The sequence below is a fragment of the Physcomitrium patens genome, chromosome 6, assembly GCF_059467195.1.
Source record: "Physcomitrium patens ecotype Gransden chromosome 6, ASM5946719v1, whole genome shotgun sequence".
Classification (NCBI taxonomy): Eukaryota; Viridiplantae; Streptophyta; class Bryopsida; order Funariales; family Funariaceae; genus Physcomitrium; species Physcomitrium patens.
In genome coordinates this window covers 8,228,458-8,253,282 of record NC_143415.1, presented here as the reverse complement: position 1 = coordinate 8,253,282, position 24,825 = coordinate 8,228,458, and the positions used below count along the sequence as shown (strand labels likewise).

General features: G+C 27.8%; 1 protein-coding gene across 1 annotated transcript; it reads right to left on the bottom strand.

The window, feature by feature from the left end:
* Positions 1–13,002: 13,002 nt before the first annotated feature.
* LOC112283141 (dihydroceramide fatty acyl 2-hydroxylase FAH2) lies at positions 13,003–17,576 on the bottom strand. Its single transcript, XM_024521501.3, has 8 exons — positions 16,810–17,576; positions 15,610–15,749; positions 15,169–15,259; positions 14,793–14,885; positions 14,432–14,628; positions 14,110–14,215; positions 13,820–13,966; positions 13,003–13,627 (listed from the first exon to the last, which is right to left on the bottom strand). Exons 1-8 carry the CDS (start codon positions 16,993–16,995, stop codon positions 13,502–13,504), a joined length of 1,086 nt encoding a protein of 361 aa, XP_024377269.1. The 5' UTR covers positions 16,996–17,576; the 3' UTR covers positions 13,003–13,501.
* Between the last annotated feature and the right edge of the window lie 7,249 nt (positions 17,577–24,825).

The following is a 24,825-nucleotide window of genomic DNA, read 5'->3' as shown; positions in this document are numbered from 1 at the left end:
CGAAATTCCTCTGGTAAAGGTCACGACCGTGACCGACCTACCAGTCCAAAAACATCGCCGGAAATTGATGGAGTACTGTAGAAAAGGGCACCGTCACCGGCGAAGACGAATCGGGCGCAGGGTGTGATCCGAAGCCGAGGAGCAGCAGATTGTTTGTACAGTGGGGTACAGAAATAATTCGAATTTTTTTCCAAAGTGAATCAGTGTTAGAAATCACTGAACTTCAAAAAGCTCCAGCAGTTTCAAAAATGAACGCATTTTTGAGCCGTAAAGTGCATTGCGAAGATAGTAGAATCTAGTTTCATGTTGTAACAATTTTTCATTATAAAATTGTGAAAATATACATCAAGAGAGCTTTTTGTTACATACTATCTACCATCTCGTACTACCACCCCCAGCTGCAATCACCGCTTGCATCCTATAAGGCATAGTGGAAATCAATGTACGAAGCCACTCTATAGATATGGTATCCCATACGGATTGAATTTTTTCTATCATTTCTAACTTACTATTAGGTCTACTATGATGTTTGAGCAAATCTTTTACAACCATCCAAACGTTCTCTATTGGATTCAAGTCCGGTGAATTGGCAGGCCAAAACAACTTTTCTATACCATGAGCACATCTCCATTCCACTGGCAATGAGTTACGGTGGACTGGAGCACCATCCTCCATCAATATCAATTGCTCAGGGTCATCATGTAAGAAATAAAAGCCAATTAATACTCCTTCATAAACAATAGTGACAAAATCACTTGATGATCTCTTATTTGAAGGAATGGTGACCAATGGAGACTTATCAAAGCTAGTAAAGGCACCCCAAACCATCACTGAACTACGCCCAGACTTAAAACTTGGTGCTATACAATCCCAATTATATTTTTCGTATGCCTTCCGCCACACTCTAATTTGCCGTGGATTTTTGCCAGTTTCGAATGACGACTCATCCGTCCAAATAATATTACACCAATCTTCAAACGTCCAACTCTCATAAGCACGTGCAAATGCAAGCCTATCTGCTTTATGTTTGACATTCAAATAGGGCTTTTTAGGTGCTATACAATTTCTAAAACCAAGCTCACGGAGGTAGAGTCGAACAGTAGTTCGGGAAACACTCACCAAGTTTGCAAGTTCTACCAGAGTATGCCTTCTATTTGAACTGACAGCACGACATAACACTCAAAAATCTCGCTCAGACAACTTCCTGGGTCTGCCACATTGTGATTTCAACGACTCCACACTTCCATGGACCTTCCAATGACTCAAGATAGTTGAAATGGTGGAATAGGGAGCACTGAAGACTTCTGCAATGTCCTTACACTTCATCCCAGCCTTCCTCATCCCCACAATCTGATTCTTCTGCATAGGGGACAATGTTCTCTACTTCATGGTGCTTGCTATAAGCCTTCAAACAACACAAACCAACTTCTAGTTTAACAGAGAGGAGTCACTGAAGCTAACGATGTCCAAAACCTAAAAAGAACACTTCTAAAATCTGTATGTGCTTCACAATCTCAATCTGTGGCAGTGCAATGTACTTCACAACTTCAGATGGATTATATAAGTCACCCCATCCAAGCATTCTATGCTATCACTCCATTTTGCTGGCTGCATGCATGCCTAATTGTAACTGTGATTTTTTAGCTCACCTAACCACTTCCACATTAATCATCACATTTGCAATTTGATTTTGAAGACACATGGCTAATTACATGTAATTAGACACCTCTTGCACTCCAAAAATAGATGGCTAAGTATCGGGGAAAGATTCCTTCCAACATGATCATAGCATTCAATTGAACAACAAGATTTTTTCAGCAAAAGTGGTGCTCTAGAAAAAAATTCGAATTATTTCTGTACCCCACTGTAGAATATACCTTCCTCCGTCCTTCACCGCCACGCTCTTCTTTACCTCTTTTTCTCTTTGTTTGATCGATGGGCTTCGTGGACATGTGGCCACGTTGGGTCCTGTGACCGCCTCTGGAAGTACCGTGCAGTTTTGACCGTGGTCTCTTGTTCTTTACAATGTCTCTCAAGGATTGTTTGTAAAATGCAGAATCGTCCCCCTTTGATATTGGGTTTCTTCAAAGTAAATCCCAATATTGGGTTTCTTCAAAGTAAATCATTAGGATGAAGTAAGGTTTTTGTAATCATAAAAAAAAAAAAAAAAAAAAAAAAAAAAAAAAGTGCAAATTATCAACCCTGAAAGATACAAAATCTAAAATTCATAAAAAAAAAACACTTTTTTTATATTGACTTTGGGTAGATGTTTATGTTTCTATGAGTTGCATCAAAATCAAGGTAGAAGATCTATTTAAATTTTTTAATTGTATAAATTTTAAAAAAATAAAAATTTAATATATTCTTATATTATTCAAAAAAAATAGATATTCATTCAAAACTAATATAATATTGAAATTGGAATGGCTATTACCAAAGACTAAAAAACTACAAAGCCATAAAACAAGTCTAAAGATTAAAAAAGCATTGATAAGAGTGAAGAGGGCTTTACTCTTGCCTCCATATATATTACCTAACTAGGAGCAAAATAAAAACATTCTATAAGACCTCTAATAAGTGTCTAATTTGCAAGACATATGGCAATTTTTTTTATATGTGCACTACATAATTAGCTTGTACCACAAGCTATTAATACATGTAATATGTGGCTAATTTATCAGTCAAGTTTCTAATCTATCCATCAACTACAAATACATGTAAAATCATAGCCATATCAATGAGGCTTCTAAGAAGTAATTTATTAAGATCTTATCAAATTTATCTATATTAATCTACTTCTATTCATTCATATTATTAAGATAATTATTGGAGTAAATATGTATGTCCATGAAATTACCTCTTTTTTCAAGGACAAGTTCCACAAAGCATGGTAATCACATTTTGATAAAGTCCAAAATATATCAAATTGTGTTTGCAACATATTATAATTTTTATTTTCTTTAAAGATAATTCATAGATATTCTTAGCTATTAAAAATATTCCATTCTAAGGCAAGAAGATCACCTTGATATTTAATCATGATTACAACCTTTGTAACAAATTTTAAACAAACATATATAATATCATTAAGAATCATTTTTATATTTAACAAAATCACCAAACATTGGAAGTTTCTTCCAAGGTTGTGATACCAAACGTGTTGTATCTTGTCATCTATTTGAAGAAGAATATGACATTTTTATGGATCTTCATCTCTATTATGATGTCATAAAGATTGTAATAATTACAATGTTTCATTAGATAATTCAACAAACAATAGCTCTTCAGTTGAATTTGATGGTTATTGATTTTTCATCTCTTAATTATTAAAAATATACAGAAATTGTAAATAAAAATAAAAATAAAAAGTAGAATATAATCTTTTTTTGACCTTATTTATTTTATAATAAAGATTTGTTATTCTTTATCTTGGTTTTGATGAATGATGTTGATGAAAAACATCAACCTTCTTTGTTGTATTCATAAGATTTTTTGCTAGCTTCCATATGCATTCACTAATATCATATTTGTGCCACTGAATAAGATATTTTAACCTATTTTGGTGCCACCTTGAATCTAGGACTTCTTTAATCTCAAATTCTTTATTATTATCTTTTTTATAAGAGGAAGTGGCATTTGTCTTCTTTTTGATATATCTATTATCTTATATGGTTCAAAGAGAAATATATAAAACATGAGATAGATCTTCATATACTTTGATAAGTACAATAGATAAATAATTAGATTAATTTATTTGTAAATAAGAAATGACTCAAGTCTATAGTAATTCAACTTGTCAAGAGGACAAATAGTCTTTATATTATGATAAAGTAACCATATTTTTTTATCAATATAGAATTGAATTTGTTCTTTATGATACACATATCCATTGATCTTTTGTCATTATTAAGCTTCTTTTAATTATTTCTTTATTATTACATGTAGCTCTAATAAATAATTTGCCAAATCTTTTGCAATAGGATTATCAACTTTTGAAAATTCAAAGGTATTAAGTTGTGAATGATAATTAGAATTATAAAAATGTATATATTTTTATTTATTTATTTATTTATTAGAAAAATATAATATATTATTATAAACAAACTCTGCTAATGGCAAAAGAATTATCAAATCATCTTATTGATAATTAATGTTATATCTCAAATTCTACTCTAAAATTTGATTCATTTACTCTATTTGTCTATTAATTTGAAATTAAAAGCCAAAGATAGTTTTATATCTACCTTTAGAATCTTGAAAAGAATTCTCTAAAACCTTGATACAAATTGAATTCCTCTATTAGATATAATATCCTTTCATAATCTATGATAGCAATAAATATTATTAAAAAAATATTTAATTATTTTTTCACTTGTGATAGATACTATACAAGATAAAAAAAATGTGTCATCTTAATAAAATAATTTATTATCACAAATATAAAATCATTAAAACTTGAGACTAGAAGTTTTGTGATAAAGTCCATTGAAATGGAAGACTATGGTTATTTTGAAATAAAGCATGGCTGAAAAAATCCATAATGTTGATGATGAAGAATTTTTGATCTTAAACAAATATTACATGATTTTACAAAATCTTTGATTACTTTTTACATTTGGAGCCACTAAAAACTATCATTCATTAGATGTTGAAACAAAGTTAGTACATTTATAAGTCCAAAAGCTATGACATTATATTTTAAATGCCTATTTTTGGTTTAAAATATTTTTTTTATTTATCTCTTTTTTTGATATATACTAGATTATATATTCTTTTAAGATCTATTTTTATATAGATCTTTTTTTAATTGAGTTAATCGAGAAGTCTTGAAATCAAAGGTAGAAGATACCTATTTTTTATGGTAATCTTATTCGATCTTTGATAGTCAATACTTATCTCTAAATATTTTTCTTTTTTTTCTTCATAAATAAAATAAGAACTCCTATTAGAGATTTATAATGGCATATGAAGTTTTTAGCTAAATTTTAATCAATATACTCCTTGAAGGCAACCAACTTGTTTTGTAATAAATTATAGATTGGTTTGAATGGTAGTTGAGCTTTGTCTTGAAGATAAATGGAATAATCATAGAAATGTTCTTCTAGAAGAATATTTACATTTTCTTCTTTAAAACGTCTTGATATTCTTTGTACTAGCTTGAAATTCCATTTGAAGTCTTTTTTTCATTAAAAGTATATGTAATATATATAGCAAAAGTTAATCCTTCTTTTGTTGCATGCATAAGAGCTCTTGCATCTACCAACAAGGATTTAGTTGTATTAAACATATGGATTTCTATTTGAATAGTAAGATCTTGAGCTAAACTATAAAAAAAATTAAAATTATGAAAATTCCAAACTATTTAAAAATTATAATTCTTTAGTCACAATAATCCTAAAATAATTGAATTGAAAAAAGATCTAATCACATTAAATATTACTAAGCTATTATGATCTTTTGTTACTACATCTAAAAGAACTATTTTATAGGTAATGTCTTTAGAGGATAACAAACAACTATCTTTGACTCTTACATAGATAAGCTTATGTTTCTTGAATAAAAATATTTCTTGTTTATTAATAAATATTTTTTTTGTAAAAACAATTGAGATTCTTGAATCTAAAAAAATATAGACTTTGTAATTTTTTTGTTTCAAACAAACTTCTATTGTAAAAAAATGTGAAGGATCTAAAGAAAAAATAAGATCTTTTATAGATATTATATAAGATTCTAGCCACATAATTTCTATTATAATTTTAAAATTTTATTTTTTCTATAATATGAGCATAAACCTTCTTAATAGCATCGAGTTTTTTCTTACTCAATAGGAAGCCTAAAACATAACATGTCAATTTGCATAGGTTTTGATTTTGATGAATAAGCTTTTGTAAACTTAGAATCTATTGCCATGGCTTAATTTATACCTCTCTAATCAAATCTTTGTTATTAAGCATCTTTCAAAAAGATAATTATTGCATGAAATGGCATGAGTAATTAATTTCTTTAATGAGCTTATTCTTAGTATTGTCAATAATAAATCTTTGATATTATTTTTTAACTCATAATAAAATTGATTAATAAGGGCTTTGTCATTTTAATCTACATTACAAACAAGATTTTAGAATTTTATAGCATATATAGTAGCTGAACACAATTCTTATTATAAAAATATAAATTTGGTTTCTACTACTTTTTTTCAATCACTTTTTCCAGATATAGCTACAAAAAATTTTAAGAATGAATTTAAATTATAAATTAGACATGAATGTTTTTTTTATCAATGATACAAATCAAGAAAGTACTTTCAAAAAAAGTACATCTATAAATCTAACTCAAATGAATCTACCAAAGTATTGAAAAGAATGCAACCTTAGATAGACTTTATTTATTCTAGAAATCCTCAAAATTTTTATTTTGTTCCTTTGAATTTCTTAGACATAATTATCCTTTCTTCTCTTATATTTGGACTAGCAAGACTTCTTAGATTTAGTTATGAACTTAATTTATTTGTTTCTTTCAATTACATAACTTTTTGGTATGGACTTTAAACTTCATTATTGATTTCTTTTATAGGTATCAGAATACTACTTCTATAATTGACATTAGAGATATGTGAAATTTCTATCCTAAGAGTGTTAACAAGCTCATGAAGATTTATAATAATTATAAATCTATTTTTACTTCCACTAAAAGTAGCATCTATAATTTTTTCTTCTATAGACAAGGCAAACAAATCTAAAAGTTAAATTAAAGGATATTAATTTGCAACTTCTAATATCAAAGGAAAGTTTCATCAAAGCAATATAGTCAACTCTCTTTTAAAAAAAAATCACTATTAAAAAATTATAAGTAAATTTAAAGATGGATAGTTTACAACCTTCAAAATACAACAATAGAAATGAAGTAATCTACTCACTTTTAATACAAAATAAAAACAACAATTTAACATTCTTATCAAATTGTCAAGGACATGAATTTTAAAAAATTAAAAGATTAGTATATTCTTGTATTACTCAAAGAGATTGAAGAATCATTCAAAGATGGTATAATATTAAACTAAAATAGCTATTACCAAAGACAAGAAGATTAAAAAGAATAGGAATAAAAAAGCATTGACAAGAGTGAAGAAGGCTTCACACTTACTTCTATATATACTATTCAACTAAGAACTACGTGGTGACATCCTATAGAACCTCTAACATGTGTCTAATTTGTAAGACACTTGTCTTAATTTGTAAGGCAAGTTTCTTATATGTGCACCACATTGTTAGCTTATACTACAAGCTATTTACATGTGCAACACATGGCTAACTTGTTAGTAAAGTTTCTAACCTATCAATCAATTATAAACATGTATAAAGTCAAATATGCATCTATAAAGCTTTTAAAAATCTTTACTACAAGATAATATCAAGTCTACTTACATTTACCTTCTACTTAGCACTTCTTATCTATTTAAATATGTATGTCTATGATACTTAAATTGCAAGGAAAGTTTTCTATATGTACACCACATAGTTAATTTGTAGTATAAGCTATCAATACATGTAATACATGGCTAACTTAATATTCAAGTTTCTAACCTATTAATTAGCTATAAATACATGTAAAATCAAAGTTGCATCTATAAAGCTTTTAAAAAGCTATTTACTAAAATCTTATTAAATTTATCTATTTTAATTTATTTCTAAATATTCATATTATTTAAGTAATTATTAGAGTAAATATGTATGTCTTTGATATTTCTTCAACTTGTAGTGTAGAAAATTAAAATGAAATAGATTAAAAAATTAAAAAATTAAAAAATTAAAAGATTACTTCTTTAATTTTTTAGAAAATTATTTTTAAAGATTTTGTTGTATTGTTGCACTATTGCAATATTAAGTTGCTTTATTAATTTGTTATATTGTTTTGATATTGACTATTATTTAGATATATTGAGGTATTTGGATACTATGATATCAAATAAAAGCACATTAGAGTTAGAAACCATATGCAATAGTGAACTAAACAAAATAGCATAGAATTTTGGTATAATGTAATACTAGATAGTATAGCATTAAGGTTCAAAATTATTTTTATTTTTATTTTTATTAATACAGTATATTGTAGTTATTATTTTGTATTAGTTTGTAATTTGGTTGTTGACCAAATACTTAAGTCTGAAGTTGGCATTAATTATTGTGGCTCCTTTTACTACAATTGCAATATAGAGTTGCAATGGATTGGATGGATTGAAAGCTAAGAAGAATTGCAAAGGTCTTTGATAAGTAGTGCAAGAATCAAAAATAATCTTATTTATAGACATGCATAGAAGTAAAGTAGTTGGTAGCTTGTAGTAATAAATAACAAAAGTTGATGGTAGTTATGACAACAACATTCATCACATTGTAAAAAAAGCCACATAGTTATATGCAACCATGAAAATTATAGGATCCACATAGTGACAAGATTCCGAAATAGTAGGATTTTTATAATTATAGATTATTTACGATTATAAGGCTTATAATTTTGAAATAAATAAATAAATAAAATCATAATTCTTAAATGTTAAGTTTATAAGTTCACTCTAAGACCATATAAAGTCCTAAAGTAACTATTATTGAATTATTTTTATATAAAAGATGCCCAAAAAAGCTAATAATATTCTTGCTTTATAAAATAGAGATTATTAAAACATATAAGTGGTATTTATTTAATATCATTTTTTTCCAAATAAGTTCTTGATTTTTCTCTTTTCTTCATTTTATTTAGATTTTTATTGCAATTATCTTTTATTATTATAGGTTTTTGTGATTTGTAACTATTAATTGCAATCAAGTACTAATTTCTTTGGTTTGATTTTTATTTCTAATCTTCAACTACATGCAATTGTTGATTATTTGATTCACTTGTAATTTCTGCTTTTATGTTGTTGGGGATGAATATTTAGTGTAATTTTTTTGTTTTTATCTTTGATATCTTTTTCTACTTGTAGGTATTATTATTTAAGATTTTTTGATATTTTTTATTTTTTATTATACTAGTCTATATTCATAGGCATATAATAACAAAGAAGTTAGGTTGATGGTTGGCGAGATCCTTATATTTGTTGGCTTGTTAGCTTATTGGCCTTATAATGATCCAAAGGAGATTATCAATGAACTGTAAAAATTGGTGGTAGTTGTAGGCACATGTTATTCTTAAGTCTTTAGATAGTTACAAGGACTTACATAGTCTCTTTTATGGTGTATATTAAAAGTTGATATTATTGATCTTTTTTACTAAACTACTTGGATAATGACCACATTTAAGACTTCAAGCAAGTAATAGATATTGATGAGGCTTTTTAGCTTGTTTCAATATTAGATACCACTAAGAAGATTTGAAAATTGGGTGTGGATATTTTTTATAAGATAGAGGAAAATCCTTGCAATAAGGTTAGAGATTGATTCTCAAGACAAGATGGAGGCATTTCCTTGCCAAATTGAAACCTTAAATTTCAAACATAAATGAAGAATAAATTCCAAAGGTCTATTATTTTTAATAAGTGGTATGATGTAGAACTATTACTATAATATTTGAAGCATGAGATGCTCCAAATTTATGGAAGATGGAGTAAAGAATACTCATTTGAATTATAAGAGGTGGAGTATTATTAAAAGATAAGTATAAAACTTATTTTAATTCTTAATGAAGATGCTATTGCTAACTTAATTGCTATAGTGAAGGGAGAAGACCCACTAAAGGTAGAAGTTGGAATATCTTTCAAAGATGCCAAAAAAAAATTAAGAATAGTGATCTTAGATAATATCTTAGCTATCTTATCATGAATGGCTCAGACCATAAAGGTTATTTTGTCTACAATAAGAGAGCCGCTATAATTTAAGTCATTCTAAATGTTTATTAAATATTTAAAAAAATAAGTATAAATATTTTAAACATGATCAAATTCAATGCATTTAAGATTTTTAACATAAAAAAATAGACATTCAATACACTTTATATATTTATTTGGCTTGCTCTAGAATTGAATCAGAAGGTATATTTGTTGAGAGTGAACTTATGAATTATATCTATAAAATCTTTTTAATTTTTTTATTTTTATTTTTACTTTAATATTTACATGCTATCATTACAAAATCAACTTTCAACTTTACTTCATGTATAAATATTATCTTGTTTATTTTCATCTATTAAATCTAATTTGGCAAAAAGATTCAAGATGTTTTAAGTTCAATGCTTACTTAGCTCTACATACATTAAACAAGAAATAAATAGAAAAAAAAATCTATTTTTTAAAATATGGTATTATTTGATTTCTTAAATAGACTAAGTTCTTGAAAATCTTCTGTGTATAAAACCTTTATAGCAAAAAAGAGTCTTAGTATATAAAAGGTATTATAAATTAATTTGAATGATAGAAAGATTGATATATCAACTTATTTTATTAATTATTTCCATACATATTATATTGTCTAAAAAATTATATATTTATTTAAGTTATATTCATCACCCTTGTCATCCTTAGGTTATTTTGATTATTCTTAAAATACTAAGATAAGTTAGTCCACTAAAAATAATTAGACTTATATAACTTCTTAAGTTGGGTAAATATTTATTACATATATTCATCTTCTTTGGCTCCCATTCTACCAACTTCTTAATAGTTCCTATTTTGAGAGATTTTTTTTTTTTCTAATTAATCATAAATTATTAGATTTCACATGATATTATATTAGAATCAAAATATTAAATAGGGATTCTTTGTTTATAGATAATTTAGTTTAAAATTGATAGATAAGATTCTTCTAAAGATTAGAACTTTTGCTTTTGTTTGTTCTAGTATCATATTTTAATTGCATCAAAAATCTTTAAATATATATATATATATATATCTTTTTTAAAGAAATATTTTTATGTTTACAAAATATTAAAAAAAAATTATTTTTTAATCATATAAAAATAAATATAAAAGATAGATATTTTATTAAATTTTTAATTTTTTAAAAAATAAAACCTAAAAATCATGTATATAATTAAATTATATGCATATTTAATTGAAATTAAAGTTATAGATTTTTTATAAAAAAAATTAATTTTTTATTAAAAAAATGATTTTTTATAAAAAAAAATTTGATTTTCTATTAAAAAAAATGATTTTTTATTACATTAAATATTGATGTTTTCAAGTTTTCAATAATCAGCTTTCAAAAATCTAAAGAAAAGAGTATCATTAAAAATAAAATAAATTTAATACCTGTGAGTGTAAATTTCACTCTTCAATCCCAATTATAAGATATCCTCAATTAAGAGTTGCTTGTAATTGGTGGTGTGAAGTAAAGTAAGCAATTGGGAAAAGACCAAAGAGGAACAACCACAATACAAGTAAAAGAAATGAAATCAAGTAATCACAACACCTAAAATTAAGTCACAATCTGTTCAATAGATTTTCATCCAGAAAAAAGTAAAAGTAAAAAGTAAAAATTATATTTTAAGATAGATAATTTTTTTATCTTTTAATTGACATAAAAATCATTTAATTCCAATTTACTATGAGTAAGTTATGATAGATTAAAGATATAATGTAGATGATAGAAAAATTAAGTGAATAATTTTTATTTCAAGGATAACTTGCTTAAGTAATCAGGAGTTCGAGCCTCTCAAAGGTTCTTGAGTAGTGTATGTTGGTTGTCCGAAAAAGTCTTGAGGCCTTAGTCTTATCTTCTTACCTATACCCAAGGTGCTACAACCCATATGGGAATTGTGCACCTCTCTTCCTACAAGGACTACACTAGCTGTTGGTCCTCCTATTTTCTACTAGTAAAACTACTTTTTTTGCATTTTTGACTTCACCACGATGTTCAAAAAACACCCAATTAGCTTAAAAACCTTGCATAATCTTCAAATCTTGCTTCATTTCTTCATAATAGCTCTCAAGGTGGTAAAACTCAATTTTGCTAAGGTCTTGAAATTTTCTCTAAAAATTCATCAAAAATCCAAAATAAATTCTAAATAAATTCTAAAAAATCCTATAATATTTCTATAATACTAATATCCATATAAGACTGTATTTTTCTATCTTGGTGATTTTTTATAGTAATAAAATCAATTTAAATCCACTAAAAATTCTATTTTCTATATAATTAACTACAAAGACATGAAGTTCTTTTTCATGCTTCTTCTAACCACTATCTAATCATTGATAGGATTTTATAAGTAATACATGTAGATAGGGAGCCGATGAAGACATTGGTCTCAATAATTAACTCTTAATACTTAACAATAAAAAAAAAAAAAATACTAAACTAACTAAGGTAATTGCCTCCAAGACTTACTAAGACTCCATTTTTATAACTTTCCTTCTAATAAGACATTTGCAACTTATAAATACTTCTAAATTATAATATATATGGTTTATAATAACTTAAAATTTTAACCATAGCTTTTAGTTTTTTTGTGGTTTTTTTAATAATAATATAGATAAAAATGTATTTAAAAAACATTGAATATTTTGAAATCATGAACTCCCTGACAACAAGACTTGAAGTTTATGAAGTAGAATAGATAGATAGATATCCATTAATTGCACAAGATTTTCATAAACTTTCTTATTAACTACCAAATAATTGAATTATGTTTTTGAGAATGTTACACTTAAAATTCTCTTGCTGCTCTATAATGTTGATTGAAACAAGTTCTTTACAAGTCTGGGGAACCATAATAATGTTTTTGTAGCTCAAGTATTCAAAAATTACAAAAAGGTAACACTCACCTTTTTACTTTTTTCTGATTTACAAATTTGATATAAATATGTTACATCAAATTTGTAATTCCTGATAATGCATGAGGATGTATGGTTTGAAAAGTTGATGAGGCACTCTCATCAAATCAAACTTTTTTATTAATGAAAGTTTATGTGGATAAATTGTTTTCTTCTTAATATGCCAATTACAAAGATCAGCTAGAAAACACAACCACGTGGACAAAACAAACGAATAACCATTTGCTCCAACAACCACATTTGGCAAGGAGAAGCTTTATTTCCACCTTATTCTGGCACACTGCTTACATTTGTCTCATATCTTTACAAAGAATTGTGCTGGCTATTCTAAGAAAATCCAAAGAAAGTTGTACCGTGCATGCTACGCACAGCATGAGATGAAGTGTGCAGAACACAAATGTTCATTTCCCACGCCATCTAAGAAGACACGTTCCCTACAGCTTCCAAATAATAAGTGTAATGAACAATGGACAATACTGCACTAAGATATTAATTTCTTTAAGTAAAATATGACACGCAGAAATCAAACTACTGATATCACTGCCATGTGTCATTGTTACCCCTCAAGGACTAAGCGAGGATCTCAGGAATCCATCCAGTAATAGTACACAGCGTCCAGTGCTGGAAGCAGTTTGGAAGCAACATGACCTCAATAACCTGTTTTAATCCGCCGACTGCATTTCTCGGGCATCTAGGTCCATTCGGAGACCCGAAGTATTCAAATGAAGATTTCGGGCTTCAATTTAGCACACTGGATTCATATTTCAATTTAGCCGGAAGGGTGCCAAATACATAATCCCACAACGGGGATGTAATGCCGTAGCTATCTTCCCTCATTTTGAAGTGATGGTTGAGGTGAAATCGCTGCAACAAAGTTTCATATTATGACTCGGAATGAATTTTTATGCAACTCAGTAGTCTCTGACGAGTCCTTAGGCCTAATGCTCCAGAAACTTGGTAAAGAAAATAAGATATCGAGGCGAGTATTACCAACGGTTAAACATACTATTGGAACACAGTCGCGTAAATAAAGCATCAAAAGTGTAGTCGGCATACCTTCAAATTCCGAGTAAAATCATTTGCTGCAGAACCATGGTGAATAAAGTAATGTGTGACATCATACATAACATATCCAAGTAAACCAAATCCAAAGACTGATGGAGCCCAAGTTCTTGAAAACATGAGATTAATCATGCCGTATAACTGGTGAAAAACACAATAGATTTGTCAAAAACCCAACTGGGACTCTGTCAACAGTAAGAACGAAGCGCAAGTTCAAATCAAAACATGTGATGCGAAGTGATGATGTTGCTCGAATATTTTGAATCTCAAGGAGAGGCACTTACAGGTATAGCGAACATAGTCGCAAAGGTTGGTGGAAACACAAGTCGATAACCATCCATAGGGTGTTTATGATGGCAGCCATGAAGTAAGTAATGAAGCGTATTTCCCCTACAAGAATTCGACCACTTGCGGATTAGAAACACTGCCATCACGTTGCTGCTGATGACACGATATTCTCTTCAACACAATGCGGTTGTTTCAATTATTGCTTGTAATGGCTGACTAAACCCAGCGAAATTAACAGAGACAACATAACATATGCCAAGGCTAAACTAAAAACTTGAGTGAAAAGACAAGATGCGCCTCGAGTAATCCTCTACTTACCAATAACTAGTAGTTTTCACATGAAAAAGAAAACGATGCAAGATATACTCCACAAGTGACCAAATGAGGAAGCCCAAGGGCATGGTAGTAATGAACTTATCAACAGGAAATCCCCTGCGAATGGCAATGACTTGCAACCAGCATACAACTGGAATCCATATCAAAGGCACGACCCACCAAAGAGTCTTCGTTGTTGACTGCAAACAATTGAACAGCTTCAGCAAAGAGAGTTCTTCACTCCAAATCACTTATTCATTTAACATTTCCTATTCTGATTTGACATACTGAATCATGCAGAGTAGTTGATGATATTGGACGTCGTTTCCACGTGGAAATGAGCGTGCCAACCAAGGTTGTATACCTCCATAAAATCACTGGCAAAAAATCGTGGACTCTCTTTCTGCACGATGGGTTGATGTACCCACTCCTGGTATCCGTCTCCAAGATGCCCAACCTGTTTCGTGCAGGGATAAAACCATTGAAATTGTTTAAGTCCACAGATGTTGCTCAAGACTATAAAATGAAAAAATATTCAGTCGCAGTCGACTTCGCCATTCGTTGGTGATTTTGAAGATAAATAACATGCTACAAGCCCAACAATCTCAGAGTAATCAAGTAACTCTCTTCAAACCAAAGACGAAGCACACTTCTAAACTCCGACTTAATTACTTCAATCTGTTCAGACATCATACGGCATGCAGACGGTTCAACACAAACTAGAAACTAAAGACTTCTACCTGAAAAACAAGTGGCTTGCCCAAGTCTACCATAAACTTTTTGGATTTGTCATCCACCTCTTTCGCTGGATGCATAGCCGTTGAATCTGCACTGCTCTCCAAACATATTCACAAATTCAACCAAATATCTGGGTGAAGTAAATAAGATCAACAACTATTCATCCTGACCAAGTCCCTTAACATCAACATCATGTGATTAGGATTGGCTCTTTCATCAGTCCGTATTCCTTGCAAGCGTAATGTGTGTATGTGGATGTGTATGTGCGTTTATATAAAAATATATAATTTTGCCTATCTCGAAACCAGTACCTAAATCCTTAATATGCTAAGCTGAAATCTTGCGGACTCTTTACGTGTAGGCTTCATGAAAAAATACAAAAGATACTGAGCAGAGATCGTACGATACTACCATAGAAAAGGCTAAAGTTTTAGCCAATTTACCAATATATGCCGTCGAGACTTCCAACATGATAGTCTTTGAGCATACCGAATGCAGCTTCGCTGTGAGCATGGTCAAAGGTGCTAGTGGCACCCCTCATTAGCTGCCCTACATCACTCTCCTTCAGGTGCTCTAGAATGACCTGCGCATATCCAAGATGTCAAACACGAGTATGTTTTTGCCTCCCGACGCCCAAAGTCAAGTTAGCGTACACCAGCATAAGTATGTAACTGGCAGTCAAGGAGATTGATGAGTAGTATCCGAGGAAAGAGTGCTCCTTAACGAGCTAGCGCAAACAAGTGAGGCGCGAATGTTTCCTTGTGGGTATTTTAAAATGAATTGGCATCTTCGACAAAGTAAGATTCTACAGGCCAGCTATCAATCAAAGTCTATGGACACGCTTATGCCACACTTCGGCCGGAAGCACCCCATATGGCCACGTTTTTCTACAGTATGAGAAACACATAAAAGCGTCAAAATCCAAGATTAAAGCAATATCGTTCAAAATCTTTTACGGTTATCGAGTCCAAATTCCATTTGTAAGCAAAACTCAACAAGGATAAGAATGGCACGTTTTAGGCACAGCGCGCTTGCTACTGGAAACAAGGTAAAACAACCCCGAACGCCTAAAAAGAGACTGAGAACCTCAAAGAACTTGCAGAAAATTAGAGTAATCTCTCTAACTATCAAGTAGATTGCTCAAAGGTGGCAAGTCGACTACAAAATGCTTCTCAAGCCAAGCTTCGGAAAAAATATGTTGATTAAGTGGACTCACGCGAAACGTGAAACCTTCATCTATGTACATGGCACTGAGATTTAACCAGTATAGTAGAACCAACAATAACAATCACAGAGCTTCAGAGTATTCTGACGCTTTATGATGGAGACATTGTTAAGAGGTGTAGAATGATTATAATACTACCAGTGAATTAAATCAAATCAAATCAAATCATTCATATGATGACCTATACACTTCGGTGCTGACACATGCAAAAAAGGATGAAGAACTTGGAAAACCACCCTAAGAGCACAAGATAGTCGACATTTTCCTCCAGGGTTGTGAACTGCATCGCAGAGTCTTAGTCTCCAATTCTCATTCAAAGCCCTCTACGCATGGACAAGAAAGTAGAGTTTCTTAAATGACTTCTTAGATTCAGAATGTTCACTGCAAATAAGCACATTGGAAAAAGCTCTCTACTCACTTCAGCACCGCCAGGATGAGTCTCCAAAAATGCCGTAACGTCGTAAACCTCTCCGTCAACCACTATCCACGCGTCGTTCGTATTTTTGTGCGCTGCAACCTCTTCAACGCTAAATTTCCTTCCTTTCTCGTACTCCATACCTCCACCCTCGACACTCCCGCCATTGACATCCACGAAGGGCGCCATCTTCAATGCACCGCGCAACTTAAAGGCAGCTCCAAGGTCTAAAACCTCGAACTAAAACGCGCACCACGAACCACCATTCCTGACCAAACAAAAAAACTCTAGATCTCCGCCTTAAGTTAACAAAACGGCACCTGCTTCCTACTACTAATCCCGCCCATTCCCTCCCTCTTAAATCACAAACTCTCAACCCCCCCGCCCCCCCGGTCTCAATGGTCGCGCAGCCGTGCAATGTATCCAAATGGTTACGAGAATCGCAATCAACCAAGACACATTCCTACACCTCCCCTGATCCGCAATGCTTACTCACCCCTAGAATTCAATCCGCTAAAAAGGGAGCGAGAAAAAAATAAACAATAACAAAAAAAAATCGCAACAAACCCCGATAAAATAACCATCACAATGGCCGCCTCGTACTCAGAATGGCATACAGCAGAAAAGCCCTTGATGATTGTCCTCGTCGCAGTGACAAGAAGGGAACTCGTAAGCAAAATGATTAAAAGGGGAAATCGTGCTCTGGCGACCCCGAAGCTGGGAGAGAGAGAGGGGAGCCATACAGCCTCCATCAAAGAAATCGACGACCGAACAAATAAATTAGCAAACCAACGAACAACGAACATTCATTTCAGTCGGTGCAGTGCAGTGCAGTGCATGCCCCTTAGATTCTGTCTTTTTTCTGACGCGCCTGACTGCATAGATTTTGGTGATGGTAGGATGACGATGGATGCATCGGTGAGAGAGGCATTAGAGCAAAACAATCAAACAAATAAACAAAATAACAAACACATGGCTTACCTTCTATAATCAACAAAACCCATGTTATTCGCTAAGATGGATGAATCCTATTTAAACACCAAATCTTCATCTTCATTCAATTCAATGAAGGATTTGGGTGTGTTCCTAAACAAAATTGTTTGTGTCATTTGGTGACTTAAATTTGGTGATGAGTCTAGTAGCCCAAGAGAAGATGCTTGAGAAAAGATGGCTTAGATGAAGGTAGATGTGTCTAGAAAGATACTATGGTTTGCTCTATCAATTTGCAAGAAAATATGAAACAAATATTGTTGGGTAATTTTAAAGAAGAGATATTTAAGTGAATGAGGTGAACAGAGGGTGCATATTGCATGCTTCATTGAGAAAATATGAGAAGATTAATTACAGAAAATATTGTGCCTTTGTCCATTGTTTCCTAAGCTTAGAAAGAATACAATATCAAGAAATAGACAAAATCCTTGCCTGCATTCGATTTCCATCTCTTTGGCAAATGATAACTCTTTGCAGCATATTTTATTATAGATCTTTTTTTTTTACTATACAAAACTTAAAATAATTTGTGTCAATAAGAATTATTCACTACTAGGGTTAGTGTGCTAAAAATGATTATTTTGCAAGTAAATTTTATGTAACTTTAAAGATCAAATTTTAATAAAGATTAAATAATATTATCTAATATGTTAAATAAATAAATTCTATATTTGATAATTATAAACTACTATACCAAATATTACAAGAATATTTCATAATATTCATTTATTTATAAAATGTAATTTGTTAGAGTCTTCTTGTGATCAAATAATATATATTATTAAAAATTTATAAACCACATCATTTTAAGTTTACAAAGTATCAAATAGCATTTAGTTACATAAATTTAAAATTAAATTAAATTAAAATTAAAATTAAATATTTAAACTAAAATTTTACTTCTATTATTTACATACTAATAGATTATATCTAAGAACCAAAGATATCTAATACAAATATATTAAGCCTTAGATTTTTTTAAATTTAAAATATTTAAAGATATTTTTTAATATGATTTAGATAATTTTTACATCTAAATAGTTTAATGATGATTTTTAATAAAATATATCATTAAAACATTTTAAAAGGTATTAATTATAGAGATTTATTTTATTAAATATATAGTCTATTTTTATTTACTTGTGTGTATTTTTCAAATAAATTTTCATTTTTAAAATTTCTAATATGTTTTTATAGCCATATAGTAAATAACTTATTTCCAGTCGTAAAAAATCTAAAAAATACAAAATGCTAATACCACATCTATTATAAAGTAAAAGCACCTATTGTAGTTAAAAATTATTTCTAGCATGTAAGTTTTGCCAACAAACTTAAACAATAAGTACAAGTTTTATAGAATATTCTTTAATATTTTAATAATATATATTCATTTTATTAAATTATATATATAAAAATCATAGTATATAAAATAAATAAATATTTAAGTTTTAAAAGTAAATTAATAAATTATTTTAATTAATTTATATTGCATTAATATTTTAAAGATTTATAATTGGAAAAATTATTGGTGAGTTTAAAATACTAATTTTAATAATTTATTATCTAAGAAAATAAATCAGTGTATAAATTTTTATAGTAAAAATTATAATTACAAGTTTTTATTTTGAAGGTGCTTATTTTCATCCAATTTTTTATTATAATTATACTTTAATTTTTTGATAATATTTCAAAATCTATAAGTTTAATATTTATTATTTCATTAATTTTTTTAATAAGTCGTTTAACATCAAATATATTCTATATTGGTTTCCTATTCATTAAATTTTATTTTTTTAAGATTTATGTAAGTACCTAAATTAGTATCATTAACATACATATTTACTTTAATAATTATCTTTATAATATGAATACGTAGAAGTATGTAAAAGTAGATAAATTTGATAATATCAAGTAAAGAAGCTTCTTAGAATCTTCATAGATATAACTTTGTTTTTATATGTGTCTATACGTGATTACTAGGTTAAAATCTTAGCCAATAAGTTGATCATGTAGCATACATGTAGGAAACTTGTCTTGCAAGTTAGACAAATATTAAAGGTCCTATATAATGTCTCTACATAGCTCTCAGATATATAGTATATACGAAGGTAACAGTGAAGCATTCTTTGCTCTTCTCAAAAAAAAATTACTTTTATTGTAGTTTCAAGAATCTTTAATTTTTTAGACTTTTGAAATAGTTATTTCATTTTTATTTTTTTTAATATATTTTTTTGTCTTTATTTGAAAAATAACTTACTTTTTTATTTATATTTTTTGACTTCTTATTCTTGAAAGATTGACAAGAGTGCACTTATAATATTAGAGCTTTGTCTTTTCTTCATTAAGAGTAGATCATTGATTTTTCTTCATAAGACATAAGCATATTAGAAGTTGTGGATTATCTACTTCTAAATTAATATTGTTCTTAAAATTTTCTTTATTCTCAAGTCAAGTTTTTTTTTTTACTTATCTTAAATAAGATTATACATCTTTTTTTCTTATTATATTATTGTGACAAAGCTTATTGAAATAAGAATGCAATGGAAAAAATGCAAGAACAAATTACAAAGTTAATATTTATAATGCATCAATTCAATTTACAACCACAAGATACAATAAGATTGGTAGGAAGTATAGATATAGAAATGGTTGGAGTTGCTTCAACCCCTCTATCAAATCATATTTTATCTCTTATAGAGGAATATTGTTTGAGTATTAGAAAATTAAGAATTGCCTTATTTGAAAAGTTTAATGATACAAGATCAAAGTTTCAAGAATATATCAATTAAATAAACTTGGTAATTGAAATCCTACCTTAAAGTTATTCATTTCCAAAATCACAAGTTAAATTTATTAAAAAATTACTTTTAAGTTCTATTTTATCATACTTTTGATCTTTTCTTGAATGATATGATTCAATATGGAATAATTAAAAATATTTTTTTGTAGAATTTTGATTCTTGTTTAGAGAACATGAGGTAATTCATATTGCAACTAATAAGATTTACATTTTATAATAAGATAATTGATCAATAATATCATATACTATATAATTTTAATAATTTATAATTAATATTAAGTAAGATAATGCTACACTTATTAGCCAATTTTTCTACAAATTACAATATGAGGTAAAGAATTTGATGTTGAACTTATAAGATCCCATAACATTAAATCAAGCAATTGACTTTGCTTTAAAGTGTAACATTTGGCTTTTTGAATTTTAAGCTAAAAATTACATAAGTTGGCCTTAATATTTTTATAATTCAAAATCTACATCAATGCTTTTTCAACACATATATTTGAAAGTGGAAGACACACAAATTAATGCCCTACTTTTTAAACATCTTTTTGAATATAAAAAAATTGTTGTTAAGAAAGATTGTACTTGTATTGTGAAGAATCTATACATACAATTTAATATTCTTTATAGAAACAATACAACCATAAAATGAAGAATATAATTATCAAAAAAGATAATATCTTGAAAAAAAAAAAATTAATTACAATAGAGACTATGTAATTAGAATCTTATACAACACCTAATGAAGGTCTTATTATTTCTTCAAAATTGTCTCCTTATTTTACAATTGAAATTTTTTTAGAACCAGAAAACAGAAAGTCCGTAAAAAATATTAATTGAAGAATTTATCAAAAGATATAGCATATCTTTGGTAAAAAATAATATTTTTTTATAGAAAGAAGTTATAGATAGTTATTTTTTGTCTTTTGGAGATGTTGTCTATAAAATCTTTTTTATCAAAGTAGCAAAAAATAGTCATAATATTTTTGTGATATTTTGTATAATTTGATTTTTTTATTAATATAGTCATATTAAATTTATCATGGCTAAAAAAGATAATTTTAAAATAGATTGGATTTCTTTTAATCTATATTATTTTTAGAATATAACTAAGAATTTTATTAAATAAGTAAAAAATTATAAGTCTAGCAAAATCTTTACTTATAGATACAAAAACTTTCCTACATATTGCAAATAAATAGTCACTTTGTGTTATTTATGCCACATCTACTTTTAATAATGGAAAGACTTTGTGGAATTCTAAGCTAGTATAAAGATTATTAAGATATTTTTAAAATATATATATATATATATTCTTTTAAAATATTTTTTTATGATTTTTTAATTGATCTTTACGAAGGATCTCAACTACTATTTGGACCAATTTATAGCTTATTATAAAATGATTTAACTACATTCAAGGAATACATTGATGAAAAATTTGCCAAAATTTTTATATGCCATTCAAAATCTCCAACTTGAGACTCTATCTTGTTTGTGAAGAAAAAGGTAAATCACTAAACATGTGTATGGATTATCAAGGAATCAATAAAATTACTATGAATAATAAAGATCTTTTATCTTTAATATCCAAAAACATTGATCAATTGAATCAATCCAAGCTTTAAACAAAAATAAATCTATAAAAAATATTTAATTTTATATACATAATAAAGAAGATAAATAAAAGACTATATTTTAAACTAAAGATAGTCATTTCAAATATAATTTCATGTTTTTTAGACTAATAAGTGTATCAATGGCTTTTTAACATCTTATGAATGATATTTTTTGAAATTTTTTAGATTATTTTTTTGTTTTTTATTTAAATTATATTTTAATCTATTCTAAGAACTTAGAAGATTATAAATTATATGTTTGTTATGTGTTAAAAAAATTTAAAGATGCAAGAATTTATACTAAAATTTTTAAAAAATATATGTATTTCATATTACTAAAATTGACTTCTTAAAATCCATTATTTCAAATGATGGTCTTATGATAGATTCTAAAAAATTTTAAACTATCATAGATTCAAAGATTTTAATGGCAATAAGAGCTGTCTAATGTTTTTTGAAATTTTTTAGTTACTATTCAATCTTTATGAAGAATTTCTTTCAAATAACGTTTATTTTCACCTTTGATATGTAAAGACAAACTTAAGTGAAATAAAGAAGCTGAAGTATTATTTGAATTTTATAAGATAACTTTTACTTCTCCACTAATATTATATTGCATCAACTTCACTAAAGTATGTATTACAAAAATAGATATATTAAACTTTGCTTTGAGTGGATTATTATCACAAATAGAAACAAATAAAAAACTTTATTATATTCTTTTTTATTTAAGAAATTTTTTAGTAATCAAGATCAATTACAAGATCTATAATAAAGAATTTTTTGCCATTGTGGATCCATTTTAAGAATGTTGCCATTATCTAAAAGGTAATTTGGTGACTATTTATGAAAATCATAAGAACCTCAAATATTTTATATTACCACGTCTTTTAAATTATTTTCAAATCAATTAAATTTTTAAAACATGTTTTTATCAAGACTTGAATTTAAAATGACATATCAGCTAAAAAAACAATAAGGTTTGTCAAATATCTTTTTTGGATGTTCTAATCTTATTCTAAAAGTTAAAAAAATATAATATTTTTATCAAAAACAATCAATTCTTTTAAAACTAGAGAAATTTCATTATTAAGCTATAAATTAATATTAATATGATGATTTTGGGATAATATTTGAAATTTATCATTAATTACAATTTAGATGATTGTACAACTTTTTTTTCATTAACAAAGTTTGCTTATAATAATACAATACATTCTTCTACTCAATAAACACCTCTCAAAAGTTCATAATCTTTTAGCAAAAGATTTGTCAAATTGTTTATCAGAGCTACATGTAAAAATAAAGACACAACTACAAAAAGCTCAAAGATAATAAAAGATCAATGTAAATATCTATTACAAAAATAAAACTTAAATTTAACCTTGATAGAAGGTATGATTACTTTGTCGTAATATCAAGACTAATTACTTTTGTGATAAGTTGGTTTATTATATACTTGAATCATTTTTTATTTGTGAATAAATAAATCTAATTGTTTATTAATGATACATATCAAATTCTATGAAGATCCATCATATATTTTGTGTATATCTTTTTAAGCCATATATGATAGTGTATATATTCAAAAAAAGACAAATGTTATTTTGTCTTACAGAAGTGGAAAATAATCAAAAATTTGAGGTCAAAAAAGTTTTAAACTAAAAGTTGTATTGGAATAGGTTGCAATATTTTTTATATTAGTATGGATATGATATTAGTGAATGCACATGGAAGCCATTTAGAAATCTTGCAAATGTAGTAGTAAAGGCAAAACTTTTTATTGATGACACTCATTAAGATCAAAATAATGAGCCAAAGAATTTTTTACTACAAAGAAAGAAAAAAAAGTTCAATAAAAATTATAATTTATTTACTATCCTTAATTGTAGTTATTTTAATTTTGTGGTCCTAAAGAGATAGAAGATCAACACTAATAGATTCAACCTAAGAACTATTGTTTATTAACTTACTAGATGAAACATTGCAATTGTCATAGCTTTTAAGATGATATAATAGAAATCAAAATCTTCAAAAACAACATGTTCTTTATTAAATTGATGGTGAGATATAATGCATTTGATATCATAATCTTAGAAGAAACTCCTAATGTTTGGTGATATTATTAGAGATATGAACCACTCTTGATGGTATTTTAAACGTTTCATTTTAAAAAAGTAATAAAGGCCTCAAAAATGATTAAAAATTAGTATAGCATTCCTATCTTAATTTGATACATTTTCAATGGCTAAGATGATCTATCAACTACTTTAGAAAAAAAAAAAAAAAAAAAAAAAAAAACCAAAGATCAAAGAATGTAGTAAATATAATTTATTGTGACTTGATCTTCTTCAATATGTGATGACTACTTTTGTAAGATATATCTTTAAAAAAAAAGATAATGTTACAAACATATATATTTACTTCAATAAGTATTTATATGAATATATAGTAGTATATAAAAGTAGATAAATTTGATAATATCAAGTAGAGAATCTTTTTAGAATCTTCATAGATACGACTTTGCTTTTATATGTATCTAAAGGTGATTATTAGGTTAAAATCTTAGTCAACAAATTGGCTATGTATCCCACATGTCAAACATTT